The following is a 22,345-nucleotide window of genomic DNA, read 5'->3' as shown; positions in this document are numbered from 1 at the left end:
GAGGAAAGTGGTTTAGATTATTTTAAAAGGGAAGTTAAGAAGTTTAAAGTGTCACTATTCACTGAAGCTGTGGTCTGTTGTTGTTGTTAGAGAAAAATGTGATGACATTAGGGGAAATAGTAGACGGTATGTTACAATGAGAGAAAAAAAAGAATCTCGTAAATACAATTTGTTCTTCACTCTGCACTTTCTACATTTTGTATTACAGTGACCTTAACGTGAACACATGAAGTGCATCATTGGCATTTATTCATGACCATCCCAGCTTAACCTTTAACACTTAGTCAACAAGTGTTTAGAAGAGGAAAAATAACAGAAAATGATTATCTGGCATTTTAATATTCAATTAAACTAATTAAAATGGTCCTTTTAAAATCTGTCAGTTATATAATCATCCCTCAGAAACTTTACAGGACACAGTATGAATAAATGAATATGACCAGCTCAACTACAGTGTGGTTGATTGTCTCACTGTTGTAGTTTTGTATAAATAAAAGACCATCAAAAATGTATTCCCCCTTATATTTGGATGCCTGTATGTTTTTGTATATTTTCTAATACTTGTACCTTTTTGTATTTTTCTGATGAATCCCTGTATTACAGCACAGAAGGCAATAAAATAGTGAACTTATCACTTCTGAGTGTGGTGTTTAGGGAAGTTTCATTTTTATTCCATATTTTTTAAGGCCTTTTATCACTTGTAGTTAGACATGAACATGTTTGATTAGTTCATAAAAGGAAGCAGCTGAGCTTCTCCTTCACTGAACTTAAGTTGGATGTTCTGTTTTAAAAAAGGCCATAAATTGTGAGCAGCAGTAAAAGCAAAATAATAAGCTCAAGAGGTTTTATGATTGGCTGTTTGACATGGAAGTGGAAGGAAGTGATTAGTTTTTGGTGGGAATGCAGGAATATTCTGTACTGTGTGACAAAAAATTGTTTTGCTCTTTAATTAATAATTTGTGCTCTCAAAGTAATACTTACATTTGTTTTACTGCAAAAAAAAAATCTGTTATGTAGACCAGAGGTTCTCAACCAGGGGTCCTTGAGAGGCTTTCAGGGGATCCCCAGAAAAATGGGAAATATTTTAATGTCACTATTATTTACCTGAATAAAACCCCAATAAGACAATGTAAATTGTTGTTTTTTGATGGTTTCACAATTTACCAGTCTACAGTTTAGACAGTTATGGAAGACGGTAACTTATCAGATGTGGATCCCCGAGACTACAGGTTATCAAATACTAGTAACTGATGTGTATACATTTGGGGGTCTTTTACGCAAAAAATGTTGAGAACCACTGCCATATAGTACATGTAAGGGATCTCAGAGATAACAGTGCTGTGCTTACAAGACAAAACCTGAAGTATATCCACATCTCTCAGTGCAATATCAAAGCTAAACCTCATTAAATCAAACCATCCATAGTGAGGATGTACAGAGGATCTGAGAATGGCGTGAGAGTGAAAGCACAAATTAATTATTTTCTTCTCCATGAACCCTCCCAAGCTCCATACAACAGTCAGAAGAGATAGGAACATTTTTGTATACTTCACTATTTTCTTGGATACAAGTATTTTTTCATGTATTTGATGATGGAAATAAGAGGAGCTGAGACATAAGAAATAATGTCCAACAGAAGGTCTCTGTTTGGCCTCCAATAAAGGATGTTGCAGTTCATGGTCGACGTCTTAATCTGTCAGCCACATACAGTGTGGTTGCTTATACATTGTGAGATATTTGTATAATTACCATCTTACGCTATATTCCATCAACACTATAAACTTAATATATAAAATCTCTTTAAAAAACACATAAAACAAGAGGACAAAACATAGTGACAAGTGACAAGCTCTACTTTAGAGAGATGTTTTCAATCTTTCATAAACTTGGTGCACAAGGGGTTAAAAAGTTACTGGATGAACTCAAAACATTTTCACTTCACTTTTCTTCACAACTCAAGTTGCATTGAAAGGGCAACAAGAACCCTGATGACTAAAGTTTGTTCTCAGTGGGCCAGCAGTCAGAACGTTTTGTTTTTGAGAGCATGCAGGTTGGTGAAAGCTAATTCCTGGAGGATTTCAATTTGCTTCGTTTAAAGAGCAGCTCCGTGGGGAACACCTACCGCTTCCAATCCAAGAGCATCATTACTGACTATGACCTTAAACACATTTTCTCAATAGACTGTGATGCAAGACATGTTTGTTCTTCAAAAAACTAATATGTCAAGGTATAACAAGAGTTGCACTTAAGTTGATGAAATTGTTTAACAACTAATGTGCAGTTCATTTTATGGTTGGACTAATCTGTCAAATCTAATCAACTTTCTTTGTCAATGTCTCTGTAAAGATTCAGTGTTCAGTTGTTTTCATTCAATCACAGCGGGCCGTGACTCAGTTTTTAGCGTCACCACAAACTCTAACTTGATGATTTCTACACAAAGAGGTTTATAGATTTTAAATTTGGGAAAAAGAAAGTGCCACTTTCTGTAATATTCACGACCCTGATTTGACGGTATCAAAATCAGAATTGGGAATGAAAAGGTTGAATTAACGCAACTTGAATAAGCGTCTCAATAAACTGTTTAGTGTGAACTTCAACTAGATACAAAATAGTGAAATGTTCATGTTGATAAATTATATTTTATATATTATATATTATAATAAATGGTTTTTTTTGTCCAAAACCCAAAGATATTCAGTTTAGTTTTGTAGATTGTAGCTTCTCTGTTATTTTTACTTGATGATATTACTAAAACAATAAATTTTCTATTGATTGATTAATTAAATAATCAATTTATTGTGACCGCCCTAATTGATATATAGGTTCACATAATGGGAATTGTAAGTTTGAGCTACTTTATAAAAGATGAAAGCGGAGAATTAAAGTTTTTTTATTGTTGCTTTGAGAGTATGAAGTGATGCAACAACTTCATCAGCAAGCAAACTTTAGATTGTTCTAAAGGAAAGTTTAGTTTAATGGTTTAGAAAGTAAAAGTTCATTAAAGAGCAAACAAGTGAGAGAGACAACACCATGGGAACGAAGCCATCCTCTTTGAGGATTACCAGTTGTTATGTTCAAAGAGCAAGTCCATAGAGATTTTTATTTTTGTTTCAGAAATGCTCGTTAAGGTCAGTGAACTGAATCACCTGTTCTCTGTTGAGTATGCTGCAACTTGTTTTTAATTTACTAAAAGATTGCCATTTAGGTGTTAAATGTCACGGCCAATAGTAGAATACTAATAACAGATTCTCTTAATGGCAATCATGAGAAACTCTCTCAGAAGACATATCTAATAAATCCCATTGATGCTGTGTGTATGTCTGTCTGTCTGTGTGTGAGTGTGTGTGTGTGTGTGTGTGTGTGTGTGTGTGTGTGTGTGTGTGTGTGTGTGTGTGTGTGTGTGTGTACTGATGCTACATAACAACCTACCCTGGTGTGTGTGTGTGACCTTTAATGTGAAGGCCTAATGAAGGTTAATGACATGGTTGCTCGTTCTGTGTCCTGCAGCATGACTCACTTCCTGAATACACTGAGGACTATTGAAAATGTCAGAAGGTCCCTGAAGCCCTTTCTGTGGAAAGTTCAACAAAGATTTGCTTAAAGTAAGTTTACCCCAGTAAATGCAAGACATTAGGAAGAGAAGAAACCACTTCTAATAGAAAAGGCCCAGAGGAACTGAGTGATGTCAAAATCAAAGTCAAAGTATTGACAATATTGATAGATCTAAGTTCAGAGGCATAATCTTCTTTTTCCTCTAGTATTACAAGGCCCAGTCATTGTAATTTGGGGTGATACTAAATTGCACATTTTAACCTGTTTAACATTCTCATAAGTAAATAAGTCACAAAATCACAAACAAATAAGAACCTAATGCAAAACTAAAATTTAGATTTTTGGGTGCGATCTCATGTGTGTTGCTCTTTTTGTACAAGAGGCCGACTAATGCCGGATTATTGAGGCCAATCCCGATGTCAGCATTTAAAAAACATTTATAAGATACGCACAGAATAAAAACATAAAAGTTATGAAAAAGGGGTATTTGTGATGCCATCATTTGTGATGCCGACATTTCTAGTTACATTCCCTAAAAATCTTATGATTATAGAATACAGACTAAGATAAATATTTAACATTTTACAGTTGAAAAATAAACTTGCCGGTGTTGTCTAGCTGACAACAAAAATAGATTTTAAATAATCTCAAACATGTTTGGCATTTCTGTACTGCAATGTGTTTTTACTTACTGCCCAACACAGAATCAATGCCAATATGTTACATCTGTAATAAGATAATGTCAGGACCAAATAAAGTCAAATGATCATCACAGAAAAACTAAAGGTAGAGGTTTTCTTTTCCCAGACAAAGTTTAGTGGAGGTTTACAGTTTAATATCTGGTTTAGGTCACATCAGCCTCAACATGACTATCAGTGAGTAACCATCAGTCAGAACACTTAAAGTCTGTGTAAAGTCAATTCATTGATTTACTTCTAAACATATTATACATGTTGGAAAATGGTTACATGTGAAAAGGCTGATAACTATGCAGTACTGAATTGTGGAGATAGAGCCTTAAACTGTTTCTCAGCCTCTCATTTTTCCTGATTTTCTGAGCCTGCAAAAAAGGGCTACCCTGTGACGTTGTAGCGACCGAGAGTCCACTCTCCTCAGTGGTTAACCTGCCTAGTGGCCAGTTATTGTTACTACATCTAACACTACTACCAATACAGTCTACAGTTAGCCGAGTTAGCCACCAAGCTAGCAGGTGAGCTAGCGTCAGAAAGCTCTCAGACGTAGCGTCCATGTTTCTGGTAGAGGTGGTGACTTTGATTGACAGGTGACACTTGGTAGGGGGCGGGGCTTCAGCATTTGGGAACAGAGAAAGACGCTGATTTTACACAATTTTGAAGCCTAATTTCATATATTTGATGATTTTTTTAATCATTCAAATTTGGCAGGGTGGTTAACAACACACTTTTCTGTGGTATGTCAAACTCATTTTAACATGACCTGGTCTACAGCCATGCTAGCGGCAGACTGCAGTGGTCTGAGCTAAAAGCTACAGTAATGTCAGAATACTAACATGCTGAGGTTCAGCTTATATAATATTTACAAAAAGTCAGAGAATTACCAAAGAAATTACAGTTCATTCTGTAGGAGACACAGTCTGCACAATCTTCCATGGCCATCCATCCAATAGTTGGTGAATCATTTCAATAAAAAAACTAAAATTTTCCATGGTGCTAAAGGAAAGGTTACCAGTCAGTAGAATTCAGCCACTGGGGGCCATGACAGTCTGCACAGAAATGCATGCAATAGGTGTTATATTTATGTTGTCACATTATATCTCTGTCTTCACCGAAGGTGTTCAAGTACAGTGTTGAGCAAAGGATTAACCATGTTCTGGAAGTGCTCAGAGCACAGTACACACTCACTTTAGTTAAAGCACATTGAGTTGCCATTGTGTATGAAATGCGCTATATAAATAAAAGTGCCTTGCCTTGCCTTTAGTTACATAAGGAAAATAAACTTGAAACCAGAAAAAGATGCCTCAGTTTGCACGGCACTGAAAACATCAGTTTAACTCCAGTTTAACATTTCTGCCAGATGCACAAGATGGATGACTGACGATGTGGCCAAAAAATGTGTAGATGCAAGGTACATACACACACTATATGTATACATGCAAAATCTAAAAATGCATATGCACACGCCCAAATCCATGAATGACTGCCAAGCAAACCACATATAAAGGTATTCTGTCACAGCTGATACATACACTGTCTATAACCATGCTGGATCCAGGTTGGTTGGTTGCATGTTGTCAGTGTCACAATACAGAATATGTATGATATGTATACACAGGCCTGTTTTTGGTGCACTTTTCACATGTGTATTTTCTCTGTAAACGTTTAATCTGATTCTTTTTCTGTTGCAGGACTTTTTTAACTTTGATATCTCACAAAACATGATTTGGATGAACCCATAAGAAGATATAAGTGTGGTCATCAACAAGCTTATTAAGGACCTTAGTTGATATAATTCTATTTGAAAGACTGATCATCTAATTAAATTATTCAGGTTTTTGCAAGAGATAGATAATATATGCTGTCTTTTTTATTCTTAAATCAAGCTTTTTTGGTGTTACATGTTAACCACTTGACTTTAAATGTGTTCACTTCCATTTCATTTAACAATTTGTTTATTGTTTTACCTTTCAAGTTGATGTGCTGATCCTGAGGTGAGCACTTCTTTTTAATGTTGGCCGTAAAAGACATGAATGTTCACAACTAACACCAACAATGTCCAACAGTGCCCATAGTTGCTTCAGATGATCATTTGTAAATAAATAAATACATAACTTATGTACTTTTTGAAGAATAATATATTTTTTAAATACATACCAACTGAAAATCCATAGATAGTGTATGTCTCAGACTTCAATGTAAATTAAGCTCTAATTGAATGTACAACTGTGAGTTTCCATTGTTTAAGCCTATAATATTTTTTTAAAAATGTATAATTCTTCATTATTTAATTGAAGGCATCCACCTAAAACAGTGGATTGTCTCATACTGTGGTCAACATTAGTCCTTGTTCTCTACAATTACTGCTGATATTTTACTACCATGTTTTCTCTTTTGTTAGACCTTTTAAGAGATGAACGTGTCATCTCCTAATGTGACTGTGGTTATAGAGTATCGAGACTCCTTTACCAAAGCAGTGACCAAGAATGTTATTGTTGTGGTTCTCGGGATCTCCATCAACTACATCAATGCAAACCTCATTCAAACGTTCAGCAAAAACCAGGTATGGCATTTCTTTATTGACATGAAACAGCTTGTTTAAAAATCTGTGGTGTAATTTTAGGTCAAATTGGTCTAGGTCATGGGATGAATTTAAACAAAATGTTAAGATAGGCCTACCGTATATGGAATGTTAAAGCAAGGCAGGTCAGCAACATAGATGTAACTCAATTGACTAAATACATTTTTAGTGTTATATAGTCACCAGCATTGCAATGATTGATTAACTACTTTTCCTACTTTTTTTTACTGTCACCAAGTAGGATTAACAGCAATTATGCATCTGTGTTGAAGTTCAACAGAGACAGCCAAGGCCTTTCAATATTTAGATTACAATTGCTATCCTGGATCCATGTAATTGGTAGATAACCTTAATGATAAATTGGCTGGGCCAATATATCAGCTGGTATTAGCTTATAAGGTGGACTGTCCACCAGAAGGCACTGAAGAAATGTTTAAATGTCTCCACATATCTATTTAAAATCTCAAATGTCAACAGTGGTGTCTGCCTCAAAAATATAGTGTTGCTCAGGCTATAGTTATGGTTGTGCAGTATTGTTACTTGTGTACTATGGTATATATCATTAATAAGATAAGAACAATATATAACGTAATATTTTTTGGAAATATATTGATGCAAAAATCCTCCCACAGTTGAGCAGCGGTGAGCAGAGCTGTAGGCAGCCACTGTGCAGCCCCCAGGGACCAACTCCAATTTTACAGGAAAATTAACCTAACATACATGTTTTTGACAGTGGGAGGAAACCTATGCAAGCACGTGGAGAACATGCTAACTGCACACAGAACGGCCCCAGCTGTGTATCAAACCCAAGAACTTCTTGCTCTGAGGCAACAGTGCTAAGCACCAAGCCATCATGCTGCAGCTTTAAAATCTCAATGATTGACAATGATTTGACAGCAGAATGTAAGAAATGGCAAAACAATTATGTTAATGAAACCATCATGCCAATACTTGCTAATAAGAACATGAGCAGAAGTGATTTAAAAGTGTTGCTATTTGTTTATAATACTGTTGTACAGTAATTAATCTGTGATGATTGATTACTGCAGAACGAACATTTACTTCCCTCCCCTGTGCTTTTCTGCCCACCCATCAGATCTTTTACTTGAATCCTCGGTATATCCTGTTTTTTCACATGGTCGTCAACGACATGATCCAAGTGACGCTGACTGTCATCCTGTTCATCGTCAGCTACACCCTCTACAAAATCAATGTCTCAATCTGCGCTGCCTTCATCCTGATTGCTCTTTTCACCACTGAAAACACTCCTCTGAACCTGGCCTGCATGGCAGTGGAGTGTTACATCGCCATCTGCCTCCCCCTTCACCATGTGCAGATCTGTACCGTCAAGAGAACTTTAATGCTGATTGGTTTAATCTGGATGACCAGCATGTTGTCTGTTCTTCCTGATCTCTTCATCACCTTAGCCACAGAGCCGCTGGACTTCTTTGATTCCCGAGTGTTCTGCCTCAGGGAAACTGCCTTTCGAAATCCCCACATTATCAAGAAGAGGGATATTACCTATGTAGTGTATCTGGTTATTGTGTGGTTTGTTATCTTTTACACTTACTTCAACATCCTGTTCACTGCAAAAACAGCTAGCAACAACGCAAAAAAAGCTAGAAATACTATACTCCTCCATGGTTTTCAGGTGCTGCTGTGTATGGCAACATACGCAGATCCCCTTTTAAAAAATGCTCTAATCCAATGGTTTCCAAAGAACTTTTCAGACTCCCTGTTTGCTTGTTATATTATAATTCAGATTCTGCCACGATCCATTAGTCCAATTATCTATGGCATACGAGACACAACTTTCAGGAAGTACCTGAAAAGGAATCTGTTGTGTAAAGTCAGCTCACAATAAGCATTAATCTGCCAATTATAATGAGAAGAGCTTTCAAAAACATTGAAAAGCTTTAAATGGAGACAGGTCCTAAAACTTATGCTTTTGATTTACTTGCGTTTCCTCTGTTGAGTTAACTAGAGGCCTTTCTCAACATGGAGTACACCAAGTTTGGACTTGTATACTCAAGAGTTTAAATTTGGCAAGCTCAACTCACAGGTACAAAATTGAGAATGGGAGTAAAACCACTGAGACCATTTGCAATTGCCGTTTTTGGCATCATCCCTCATTCAGTCAGCTCTGGAGATTACACTTAAACACAACTGTACTTTTCTGTACTGTGACATAATCATCTCAATTCAAAGATCCACTTAAGCACTTTTTAGGATGAAAAAAAGAACCCATAGTGTCGTCGTCATCTTCTACCGCTTATCCAGGGTCGGGTCGCGGGGGAAGCAGCCTAAGCAGGGAAGCCCAGACTTCCCTCTCCCCAGCCACTTCGTCCAGCTCTTCCCGGGGGGATCCCGAGGCGTTCCCAGGCCAGCCGAGAGACATAGTCTCTCCAGCGTGTCCTGGGTCTTCCTCAAGGTCTCCTACCGGTGGGATGGGCCCTGAACACCTCACCAGGGAGGAGTCCGGGAGGCATCCTGACTAGATGCCCGAGCCACCTCATCTGGCTCCTCTCAACGCGGAGGAGCAGCGGGTCTACTCCGCGCTCCCTCCGGATAACTGAGCTTCTCACCCTATCTCTAAGGGAGAGCCCAGCCACCCTACGGAGGAAACTCATTTCGGCCGCTTGTACCCACGATCTTGTTCTTACGGTCACTACCCAAAGCTCATGACCATAGGTAAGGGTAGGAACGACGATCGACTGGTAAATCGAGAGCTTCGCCAGTCGGGCTCAGCTCCTTCTTCACTTCATCGGTGCAGAGTCCGCATTACTGCAGACGCCGCACAGATCCGCCTGTCGATCTCCTGCTCCATCCTTCCCTCACTCGTGAACAAGCCCCCGAGGTACTTGAACTCCTTCACTTGGGGCAGGATCTCATCCCTGACCCGGAAAGCGCATTCCATCCTTTTGTCAATGTCAATGTCAATGCTTTCAATCACCAACACACTTTACCACAGAGATGTAAAAGTACTTCATTTGCAAATATTATTATTGTGTGTTGAAATAAAAATAAAAATTGTTGACTAAACCGATGTCTATGAATAAATTAATTCAAGTTTTTATATTGGCCTTTTTAATTCAAATATAAAACTTTGACCTCCATGTTTGTGCACGTTTTTGTTACCTTATGGGGACCGTTACTGGTATACACACTGACTTTGTTGGGACCTGTAGTCCTCATGGTCCTACAAAGTCTGGTCATAATGTGAATGAATGTCATTTATGAGGTCCTGGTTAAGGTTATGGGTAAACTGAGGTTGGGTTAAAGTTAGGGTCAGCATGAATTGGTTATGGTTAGAATTTGGGTTAGGCTATATAAAATGAATGGAGTCAAGGCAATGTCCTAACAAGGATAGCTGTGCAAACCTGTATGGACACACACACACACACACACACACACACACACACACACACACACACACACACACACACACACACACATATCTACTACTAACAAGTATGCAACACAAAAACATGCAAAAGCACCCCTATGAATCCCAGGTTGTACCAAACACATATAAAGTCAGATATTTCCTGGAGCCATGTAGTTCGTGTCCTGCTGCTCTAAACGCAGGTAAGTACAACTTACTGGACAATACACAATAGTTTATAATTGTGTTCTGATTCCATTTAGATTGTGTCACTGGGATGAAACTGTTCACTGAAATATGAAGGAGATTTGTTTCAAACTGAAAAATGAATAATTTGAAAGATATGACATAGGTTAATTCAATAAAAGTGACTGATACCAAAAACGGTGTTTAAAGAGCTACTGTGTAATTCATTTTTTATATATCTTGAAAGAATTTTGGAAAGGATACATACTGAAGATTATCCAATAAGGTCACCTTTTGTTGTTCCTTCATTATCAAACATCAATTGTTTCATTTTGAATACATTTATGTTTAAATAACAAGACGAATATTGATTTAACTTGTGAAGTCTATGCTCTGATCTTCTGGTTAAGTTCTTCTTTATCAGGTTGATGACTGGCTTAATGCAGGATTATCCCCACAAATGTTTTTTATTTTATTTTATTGTTATAATTATTTTCTTATTATAATTTATTTTTTATTTTTTACTATGTTTTTGATTTACTTTTCAGCTGGTCCTAAATATTCAGACATGTTGATTTTTTCTGTTTCATTAGTATTCAAATATAATATAATTGTCATTTTAAAAGTAAGCAATACTAATGTAAAAATTGTGCTAATTTATTACAATGCATATTGATATTGTGATATAGTGGGTTTGTATATATATCTAAACAGTGTCAGATGTGTAGTTTTCTCTGCCTTCTTTTGGTAAAAGTCTTTCTGATGTTTGGAAAGTTGCCTTATATTTACGCTATGGTTATTTCTTGCAGTATATACTGTATTTTCTGTAAATATTTAAATGTGACTGAATAATATCCACGTTCTTTCTTTTATTAGACTTCTACTTTCAAGAGATGAATGTGTCAGCTGCCAATGTGACAGTTGTTTTACAGTATCGAGACTCCTTCACTAAAGCTGTGACCAAGAATGTGATCGTTGTGGTTCTCGGGATCTCCATCAACTTCATTAGTGCCAGCCTCATTCACACCTTCCGTAAACACCAGGTCTGTTATTACTTAACATAACATAATATGAATGAATGAATGAACTTTCAACTTTGTCATCCAGCATGATAACATGACTTCTTGTTGGACTGAGTTGGGGAATTTGATGTTTTTGTTCTTGCCTCTTGCATCAATCTCATCCATGCTTGTGTCATTTTTGTAGCCATATTTTGACTATTTTTCATGGATGTAGCCAGGCCATTAACGGGTGACTGGAAGATGAGGTCTCCGTTCTTAATCCAACCTACAAAGTTCTGAATGGTTGATTGATTCATGATTCAGCAAAAACACCCATTAATGGGCTCAGATACCAGGCTAGGAGTTTAGCTGGAGGAGAAAAGTTTGCTGCACCATTAATAAGTGGTTGACAAGTGAAAATGACAGAAGGCAGATACTGAGAGGTCACCCATTTAACTTTAACTGTGTTCTGTACTTTCTTTCCACCATCCAGATATTCTACCTGAATCCCCGGTATATCCTTTTTATTCACCTGGTGGTCAACGACATTATTATGGTGACCATGACCATCACCCTGTTTGTCGTCAGCTACACCCTCTACCAAATAAATGTCTCTGTATGTTGCGTCATAATGCTGATTGTTATTTTCACCACTGAAAACACTCCTCTGAACCTGGCCTGCATGGCAGTGGAGTGCTACATCGCCATCTGTCTCCCCCTTCACCACATGCAGATCTGTACTGTCAAAAGAACTTTAATGCTGATTGGTTTAATCTGGATGACCAGCATTGTCTCAGGTATTACTGATCTCTTCATCACCTTAGCCACAGAGCCGCTGGACTTCTTTCATTCCCGAGTGTTTTGCCGCAGGGAAGTTGTCTTCCCACATCCTCTAATTATTGAGAAGAGAGATATCACATATTCACTGTTTTTAGTTATAGTCTGGATTACCATATTTTACACTTACTTCAAAATCTTGTTTACTGCAAAGACAGCCAGCAAAGATGCAAAGAAAGCCAGGAACACCATCATCCTCCATGGGTTTCAGTTACTTCTGTGTATGTCTTCATATGCAACCCCTCCATTGAAAGATGCTCTGCTGCGATGGTTTCCTAAGAATATTGCGGACTCCCTCTTTGCTATCTACATTACAGTTCAGATTCTGCCACGATCCATTAGTCCAATCATCTATGGCCTTCGAGACAATACTTTCAGGAAGTACCTGAAAAATGAACTTTTGTGTAAAATCAGCAAACCATAAGCAATCATTCTTAATGTATAATTGTATCTTTAAAGAAAGATAAACCTTTAATCATTGACAGGATTCAGTGCACCCCTCAGTCCATACAAGTTTTCCTTTTCACATCTTTTTCTACAGAATCTTGAATTCATGCAATGTAAAGTTCAGCAAGATACACAGCTGTTATGTAAATCATCCATTCATCCATCGATGCATCCATTCATCCACATGTATGGAAATGGGTCATGGTGGCATCAGAATAAACACCCTTCACCCCAGCAATTTTTGTCCATGTCCTCCTGGGGGTTCCCAAAGTGTGTCTATGCTAGTAGAGATATGTAACCTTTTCAGCATGTTCTGGGTCTGCCCCAGGGTCTTCTACCAGTTGGACATGCCTCCAGAGAGAAACATCAAGGAGACATCTTAACCATGTGCCCAAACCATCTCAGCTGGCTCCTTTAGATGTGAAGTGGCAGCAGCTCTATACCAAGCTACCCCTGAATGTCTGAGTTCCTAATTTAACAACTGGTAAATTGAGAGGTTTAATTTCTAGCTCAGCTCTTTCTTAATCACAACGGTCCGATACAATGCAAACATTACTGCTGATTCTGCACTGATCCACCTATCAACCTTATACTTCATGTTAACTTCACTTGTGAATAAGACCCTGAGATACTTCAAGTCCTTCACTTGGGCAACTCATTCCCACTCTGTAAAAGGAAAGAAGCAATCCTGAAGTCCCCAAAATGATAAAAGCTATGTAAAAAAACCCTGATGTAATCCAGATATTGAATTTTGACCAGTGTCAGAAAAATTCAAACAATACTCAACCCTTTCATTCTACAACACACTCATATCGAGATATGAAAGTACTTCATTTTTCAAATGTTATTGTTGTGTGTTGAAATACAATTTTAATTGTTGACTTAACTGGTATTTATGAATGAATTCATTCAAATTTGTATATTGCCCTTTACAATTTAATTAAAAAACTTTACCCCCCATGTTTGTGCACATTTTTGTTACCTTATGGAGACCATTTCTGGTATCTTGTTGGGACCTGTCGTCCTACAAAGCCTGGCCATAATGTGTCAAAACTTCATTTCTGAGGTTGTGGTTAACGTCCATGTAAAGTAAGAATAAATGTGTTCTGAGTTTAACATACCACAGAAAAGTGTGTTGTTAACCACCCTGCCAAATTTGAATGATTAAAAAAATCGCCAAATATATGAATTTAGGCTTCAAAGTTGGGTAAAAATCATAGACTGTATAAAAGAAATGGACGTAACATTCGTGACGTCACCCATTGGTTTGTTGACTGCTGCTCGGAAGCCAATAGTATAGAATCTAGGCAGCGCCATCTTGAAAATTTCAGGTGCATGCTGGGAAAAAAAGAACATGGATTCTACTTATATGGGCATGAGGCGGAGTCATGGACGGACGTATGGGCGGGACCAACGGCGGAGCAGGGAGGCTGCGATTGGTTGCGAGGGCTGGATCTCAAGGACATTGGTCAATCAACCTGTCAATCAGGACGTAGCCACGCCCTAATGCATACCCTGCTTTATCGTCAAATATAAAATCAGGGAGGCCAAAATGTCACAAATGAACATCATACTGCATTGAAGAAGGCTTTAAACTAGCGATTGAGACCATTAACACATTTTGAAAACGTTTACTGAGGTTAGAAATCAAGTGAGAAATTGGTGAATTCTCCATTGACTTGTATAGAGACGGTCGCCCCTTAGTGGCCTTTTGATAGAATGCAGCTCTAAGTTACTTCCGCATTGGCTTCTTTTCAGAGGATCGGAACTCCCCGCCTGGTAAAAATCAGCCTCTTTCTCTGCTGCCAAACACTGTGGGTGTGGCCTTAGAGTTCGCTGAAACCCCGCCCCCTACCAAGTGTCACCTGTCAATCAAAGTCACCACCTCTACCCGAAACACAGATGCGAAGTCTGAGAGCTTTCAGCTGCTAACTCAGCTGCTAGCTCGGCGGCTAACTTGGTGGCTAACTGTTATTCGGAAACTGTGTAGATAGACGGCAAAGATGAATCAAGTCAGAAGTTCTGTCTTAATACATGTTTTAATTACGAGCTCGGTTCACGTCTACATGCCTGAGACACTGACAAAGATTCACTCCAGAACACAGGGGTCTTATACTGTCACAGAGAGGGTCAAATATCTTCAGTATGCAGTTTGAGCAGAATGTGATATCCTTTGTGAGGCACCTTAAGTTATTTTGGACTATATCAATCATTCTTTGACATGTTTATTCAGACTTTATGGTGCCCTGCTGAGTGGGGTATGTTAAGAGAAAATACATACTAACAATTCCCCCTTTTTCTATTTGATTTCTTTTTCTTTTCTTTTCTTCTTTTATATTTTTTCTTTTCTTTATATATTTTATTATTTTTCTTTTCTTTATATATTTTACTTTATTTATTTATTTTTATGCTCACAATGCAAACAATTGAATCTACTTAATATTACCACTTCAAACTTTGTATCATAGATATATTCAATAAATATGCGGCTTGAGGCTATATCTAATCCCTTATATTGAAAAAAATTATTCTATCACAAATAATAGATCTTCGGCACAGTTTCTTCAGGACACGTCCGGTTCTCCCCCTTCTCCTCTTCTAATAGTGGCAAGCTTATCCTTCCTGCTGGGCTTCGGGGACGAGGGAACTATTGTTACTCAACCCCCCGTTCACCCAGTCTTTGCACCACCGCCGTCGAGAAGGTTGGGATCCATTCCGCGCGTGTTCCACAATATGCCGGTCCTTAAGGTGGTTCGTCCCTTAATAGTCATTGTCGTTGGAGTCCTCAGAAGAATCGGATGAGATAGAAGTGGATTCACTTTTGTCGTCTGGTGGAACGTAGATGGTCACGTTCCTAACCGGATTCTGTATCACAGTCATATTTGTAACAGAATGAAGAGATTTCATGATTAGTGCTCGAAAAATAGAAAAGCAACATCCCATCAGTACGGTTACAATGAGAATAATCCCAATGATAGGTGCAAATATGCTCAAAATCCATGCAGTGGTAGGGTGTCCTCCAAAGAATCTGAAAATGTTATCCCACGATTGTTGATTCAAATAGCCTCCTGTGGCTCGTGCATCTTTATTGGTTCGTACAATTCCTTCTTGGATTCCCTAAGATTTAGGACAATTGCGAGTGACACCCATGCTATGTTGTATAATACCCGTTATGGCATTGACACATACTTGGGGTGATGTCATTTGTGTGGCTTTGAGCACCATCGGTTGAAAATCTACATAAGCGTCTTGATCTAAGTGGACGAAAAAATTTGGAATAAGATTTTTCCATACTGCATTACAAAATTCAACAGTTGGTCTTTCAGTTACAACACTTAGTACTATAATTCGAGTAGTAATCACTTCATTTGTTACTGACTGATATTCAACTTTTACATCTACAGTGTATGATTCTATTGTAACATAGGTAACATTGTGAATGTAGTAGGATCGAGTTGCGTTAGGAGTTAATGGATAATACAAACACTGCATTTCCAATTCAGTTATTGGAACATGTTGTAGCATGCCTACTTCTAAGTATGGTTTAGGCTTAGCAATTCTTGCTGGGATTGCTCTTCTCATGCGTTTATAAGGATCATTATTCAACAATTCCTCCTTACGTGTCATTGTGTTATTTTCCGGTTTTATCTTCCAATTATCTTTACTCGTGTTGTTATTTTCACATGCAACAATGGTATCCGTGTTAGCATCACAAGCAATGAGTATGTAAGGGATAGTTACGCAACAGGCAAGTATACAACAAGCAATTATAAGATTTATGTATAGATATGCTTGAGGTAAGTTGTATTTTACACTCGCATCATGCATCTTATTAATTTTGCGTGTTTGTTGAACTTCTGTTAGTTCGCCACTTATGTTGATGCCAAGCTCGGAAGGGGTGCAGCCTTGATTCTGGTTGCATGGATCCATTGCGGTTGGCCTTTGACTTTAACCGCTGTCCGCGTTACCAACAGAACTTGTGTTGGTGGGCCGTAACGTGGTTCTCCTTCTATAGGTTTCAGACTGCGGACCAGGACGTAATCTCCTGGTTGGAAAGTATGTGTGGGTGTGTCAGCTGAGGAGGGAAGAGAATCTATCACCTGCTGAGAATATTTAGAAACAAAAGAGAATAATGTTTAACATAGTTTTGTTGCAATTCTTGTAATTGTGTTAGGTCTTCTGCTGGTCTCGCATTCATCTGAACACCTAAAGGAAAAGGACGGGCCATTAGTACTTCATGTGGTGACAAACCAGTAGTTTTGTTAGGCATTGCTCTAATGGACAAAAGTGTAAGAGGTAAAGCTTCAATCCAATTCATTTGTCTTGATTGATGAATCTTTATCAATTTGTCCTTTATGGTTCTATTTGTTCGTTCCACCTGTCCTGAACTTTGTGGATGGTATGGGATATGGAAGGTCCATTTGATTCCCAATGCTAGTGCTAATTGTTTAGTTACACGTGATGTAAAGGGTGTGCCATTATCTGAATCAATGCCTGCAGGTATCCCGTATCGTGGAATAATATGTTCCATTAAGCACTTAACTACTGTCTGTGCATTTTCTTTTCTAGTAGGAAATGCTTCTGGCCATTTTGAAAATCTATCCACTATTACCAAGAGATACGGATAACCTCTACATTTTGGCATATGTGTAAAATCAATTTGCAATGATTGGAAAGGTCCTTCTGGTTTAGGCAGGTGGTCATGTTTTGGTCGATTTACATGTGGATTACATCGGGCACAGATCAAGCATCTTTGAATAAATCTTCTAACATGTTCTTCCAGTCCTATTGTAAAAAACAATTTAGAGATGTAGTCTGTTACTGCCTTGTAATTAACATGCGTTACACCATGTACATAGGAAATAAGAGAATCATATGCTAGTTTGGGTAAAACTATACGATTATCTCTAAATTTCCATAGATTGTCAATGTCTTGGTGACATCCTTTTTTCTTCCACAATCTTACTTCAGCATCTAGGGCTTGTTTCTGAAAGGTAATCAGATCGTTAATGGTAAAAGGTGGATCCGAAATCTGTGCAGCAATCACAACAGTATTTAGCCAAGGAGGGAAGGGAGCATTTATAGCTGCATCCTTAGCATATTTATCAGCCAAATTATTACCTTTTGCTACATCTGAATCTGCTTTTGAATGTCCTGCGCATTTTACTATAGCAATTTGGGCTGGTAACATCAAGGCTGACAATAATTCTTTGACTAACTCGGCATGTTGAATTGGTTTTCCTGCAGTTGTGACAAAACCACGATTTTCCCATATTTTGCTAAAATCATGTGCCACTGAAAAAGCATATTTTGAGTCCGTATAAATAGTGACAGCTTTATTTTCTGCGATTAAACATGCTCTTGTCAAGGCTATTAGTTCTGCAGCTTGTGCTGATGATACTGGTAACCTGTATGCCTCTACACATTGATCGTTATCATTTACAATAGCATAACCTGATAAGGTGGTCTTATCGTCGGGGCGCATAGAGGATCCATCACAATATAAGATAAAGTCACAATTTTCTAAGGGCGTTTGTTGCAAATCGGCTCTTATGCTTGAAGTAGAATTAATTAATTCCATACAGTCATGAGTATAATCCTCATTTTCTTGGTCTTTACCATGCAGCAATGTTTTTTAATGTATAGCTGGATTTGTATGGGTAGTTGTGGATAAAGTGAGGTTTTGGGTTCCTGTTAAAATATGTTCGTAATTACTACGCCGTTGACTAGTCATATGTTGGGTGGTTATATTGAGAAGAATGATGTTAACCGCATGTGTTGTATGAAGCGTTAATGGATGTCCTAAAACTATGGTTTGTGATTTTTCTACCATTATAGCAGCTGCAGCGACAGCTCTCAAACATGGGACCATTCCTTGAACAATTAAAGGTAAAGTTTTCGAGTAATATGCCACCGGTCCTAACCTGTCACCATGCGTCTGAGCCAAAACAGCAGAGGCAACAAGTCCATTTTCTGCGATATACAGATGAAACGGCAGTTTGTAGTCAGGCAAGCCCAGAGCTGGAGCGGTACAGAGGAGGTATTTGATGTGACGGAAGGCTTGCTTCATTTCATCAGACCACTGAACATTGTCCGAAGAGCCTTTGATTGTTGCCTTCCGCAAGATGGAGTCATACGTTGCATATTCTGCAAGCCAGGCTCGACAATAATTTACAAGACCCAGAAAGGATAAAAGTTCTGTTTTTATCTGAGGTCTTTTAATGTCCTGGATGGCTTTCACTCTTTCCGGTGAGAGGTACCGGCATCCGTTTCTTAGTACTTATCCCAAGTAGTTGACATCTGGTTGACAGAATTGGAGCTTAGCAAGGGATGCTCTATGTCCGCCCATAGCAAGGTGTGTGAGGAGAGCAAGAGAGTCTTGAACACAATCAGACTCTGTCGGTGAGGCCACTAGGATGTCGTCAACATACTGTAATAGCGTAGACGGGCCGGGTAAGGTTAATTGAGCCAGGTGCATATTAACTGCAGCAGAATACACAGCGGCAGAATCAACAAAGCCCATTGGTAATCTGCGCCAAACATATTGTTCATTTTTGTAGGTAAAGGCAAACAAATCCTGTGTATTTTCATGTACTGGAATTGAGAAATATGCCGAACAAAGGTCCACTACTGTATAATATTTTGAGTTTGCCGGCAGTGCTGCTAGAATGGAATTCGTATCAGGTACAATTGGAGCTATAGGATATACTGCTTCATTAACCTTTCTTAAGTCTTGTGTAAATCGATATTTATTTGTTCCAGGCTTTAAGATTGGATTTATAGGAGTGTTATTTTGTGATTGTCTTTTAACAATTACACCTTGTTGTAATAAACTCTCAATGACTGGTTTAATTCCCTCTTCTTTTTCCTTTGACAATGGATATTGTTTTACGTATACCGGATACTTATTAGGATTAACTTTGGCTTGATAAGGCGCCACATTCAATAAACCCACATGATTGGCATGTAGTGCCCATAAGTCTGCGGGAACTGAAGCTAATATTGAAGGTGGTTTTAATGAAATCTCAGTGACATCTTTGATGTGAAGATGTGGTTTACTACTATTTTGTAAAATCTTAATAAAAAAATGTGATGGTTCAACTCCATACGACCAGATGATGTAGTTTTTGTTTTGATCCTCATTATCTGGGGTTTTATTAAGGTGAACTTTACACGATTCCTTTAAAAGATCAATATCAGTAAAATCTGTGCGTACAGCACACACAAAGAGTTCAACATTTTCAGAAGTATTTTTCCATAATAGCAAGAGTCCATGTGGTGATACGTAAATGCATTGTGGGATTTCTTGCATTTCACTTTGTTCAACTTTTTTATCTGAAAATGGTGGATCAACTGGTTTCATGTTTAAAATTTTGGCAGCAACAGCGGCTTGACATAAGGCCAGTTTCTTAAGTCCTTCCATTGTAAATAGTTTGGATAAAAAGTCAACATTTGTCAAAGTGGAGGCAGCCTTATAAGATATTTCTAACTTATGAGAAAATAGTTGGTACATTTTATTTGCAGGAATAAGAACTTCAATGCCATTGGGTGAGCATGAAATGGTTGCATTTAATTTGCTTAACAAATCCCGTCCCATTAAGGACATGGGAGTTGTTGCACTCACCACAAATGAATGTTGCAGTTTTATTTCATCTAGATCTACTTGTAATGGCTTAGATAAAAATTCAGTTTGTGGGACACCACTGATACCAACAGACTGGACGGATTCTTTACTCAAAGGACATTTTAAATCCTTTTGTCTCAGACAAGAAATAGTTGCTCCTGTGTCCACTAAGAATGGAATTCTTTTTCTTGATATTTGTAAACTTAATTGTGGTATTTCTGATGGTTTATTAGAAATATGAAATTGCGGAGCATTGATTATGAGTTTAAAGTTACCATCCGTGTCCCCCTGTCGGTTGTCCTATTTATTCCATAATAAATGTACTGGTCTATTTTCAGAGGATACCTGATGTTGTTGATGATTACTTGATGTAACCTGTTGTTGTGGCTGAAAGTTGGTGTTAACCTGCGGGGAAAACGAAGCTCTATGCTGGACAGGAGTATAGGGTTGTGTTTGAGATTCTCCCGTCACTTGATATTCATCCTGTCTCTTAATTCTACAATCTCTGGCCCAATGACCTGTTTTCAAACAATAATGACATGTGTTGGTGTCTGTCATGGGTCTGCGATTTCTTCTTCCCCTGTTAAAACCTCTGCCTCTTTGAAAAGAGTAGTTAAAACCTATTTTGGGTGTGGAGGGCCCCATTTGACCTGGGCCTCCATATATCGGATTTCCCCCCCTTCCTCTCGGTGGAATCTGTTGGAAAAGCACAGTGTTATTTTCATCGGATTCTGAAAGCATTTGTGATCCCTGTATCTTAGGTTTTACAGTTGTAAATAATCCCACAGCATCTAATTCTCTTATTTTCTTTAACAACTCACTCGGGCTAAGTGAATAAATGTCTGGTGTGGATAATTTCAGAGTGTAGGCAGCAGTCTGATCTAATCCGTTCAAGAACATTGATATGAAAAATGGATCTTCTTTTTCTTTCATTTCCAATTTAGCTTGCTCCTTCCAACATCTCTGAAATCTGGATGCATATTCATACATAGGTTCATTTGGTTTACGTTTACAGTTTAGAACTTGAGATACATCTCTATCATGTGCTGCATTTTTCTTTAAAAATGCAGTCAGTTCTAATAAATGCTCTTCTCGATGTTGTCTCTTTAACCATGGATATTTGTTTTCCAGTTGCGTTTCTCCATCTATTGGTCCGTCATAGTCAAAGCCTAGGGTCAAACATTCGGTCATTAATGTTTCAATTTTGATATTAGGCATTAAGGGGGTTAGAATATAACGTACATCTTTACCGGACAATGAACTATGCATCAAAGCAGTTCTCCACCAGTTTATAAACCCGTGTGGATTATTCAATGGTGAAGGAGCATCTTGTGTAATACGTGATATTTCAACAAGAGTTAATGGTTTGTCTAGTACTCTATCATCAAAAGTCACCAATGGTGTTATCACTTTCACTTCATCTTCCTTTGAATAGTCACTTTGATCCTTTTGTGTCTGTTTGCTCTTAAAGTAGTTAATCATTTCATATACCAGTTTTGCATCTTTTTCAGATATTCTTGAGATTATAGCTTGTATGTGTTTATTATCTATTGGTTTACTAAAATCCAATTTTAAGTCTGTTTCTTCTTGATAACGTTTTATTACTGAATGAAAGCAATCAAGCAAGTCTTTGGACACATCATTCAATCCAATATCATGTCCCTTTTTTATCACAGTCATTATTCTTCTGAATTCTTTTGCCATGCATTCCTTGACATATTTTATTTGTTCATCAAAAAGTTGGTATTTATCTGATGCATACTTTCTTTTCATAGATTCAAAAGCTCTCTAGCAATTGTTTAGCCATTCATCAATGCACTGTGTTTGCCAAGTCTTGATTTGCGTAGTAAGGTTATTGACAACAGGAAAGATGATTGTGGGAATAACTTTAGTACTGTCTTTACTAGATTTTGTCTTTGTATGTGATGTGCCTGACCAGGCAAATATCAGGTCATAATCATCATCTGATTCATATGCAGGAGGTTGCATGAAGTTTTGAAGATTTGGATATATCGGGACGGTATGATTGACAACAGGGTG

The 22,345-nt window shown here is 37.9% G+C and overlaps 2 protein-coding genes across 2 annotated transcripts; both read left to right on the top strand.

Moving 5' to 3' along the window:
* The first annotated feature begins 6,657 nt into the window (after positions 1–6,657).
* LOC128355402 (odorant receptor 131-2-like) lies at positions 6,658–8,689 on the top strand. Its single transcript, XM_053315641.1, has 2 exons — positions 6,658–6,807; positions 7,922–8,689. Exons 1-2 carry the CDS (start codon positions 6,658–6,660, stop codon positions 8,687–8,689), a joined length of 918 nt encoding a protein of 305 aa, XP_053171616.1.
* A 2,600-nt stretch (positions 8,690–11,289) lies between these two features.
* On the top strand, positions 11,290–12,658 carry LOC128355916 (odorant receptor 131-2-like). Its single transcript, XM_053316303.1, has 2 exons — positions 11,290–11,439; positions 11,891–12,658. Exons 1-2 carry the CDS (start codon positions 11,290–11,292, stop codon positions 12,656–12,658), a joined length of 918 nt encoding a protein of 305 aa, XP_053172278.1.
* The last annotated feature ends 9,687 nt before the right edge of the window (positions 12,659–22,345 follow it).

The sequence above is a fragment of the Scomber japonicus genome, chromosome 3 (genome assembly GCF_027409825.1).
Source record: "Scomber japonicus isolate fScoJap1 chromosome 3, fScoJap1.pri, whole genome shotgun sequence".
Classification (NCBI taxonomy): domain Eukaryota; kingdom Metazoa; phylum Chordata; class Actinopteri; order Scombriformes; family Scombridae; genus Scomber; species Scomber japonicus.
Note: the sequence above shows the minus strand (reverse complement) of the source record. Positions and strands in the feature narration are given on the sequence as shown.

Excerpts from the sequence above, each read along its gene's own strand:
- LOC128355402 (XM_053315641.1), top strand. The coding sequence starts at position 6,658 with ATGAACGTGTCATCTCCTAATGTGACTGTGGTTATAGAGTATCGAGAC. Across the intron at positions 6,808-7,921 it reads AAACGTTCAGCAAAAACCAG|ATCTTTTACTTGAATCCTCG; the intron begins GTATGGCATTTC and ends CCCACCCATCAG.
- LOC128355916 (XM_053316303.1), top strand. The coding sequence starts at position 11,290 with ATGAATGTGTCAGCTGCCAATGTGACAGTTGTTTTACAGTATCGAGAC. Across the intron at positions 11,440-11,890 it reads ACACCTTCCGTAAACACCAG|ATATTCTACCTGAATCCCCG; the intron begins GTCTGTTATTAC and ends TCCACCATCCAG.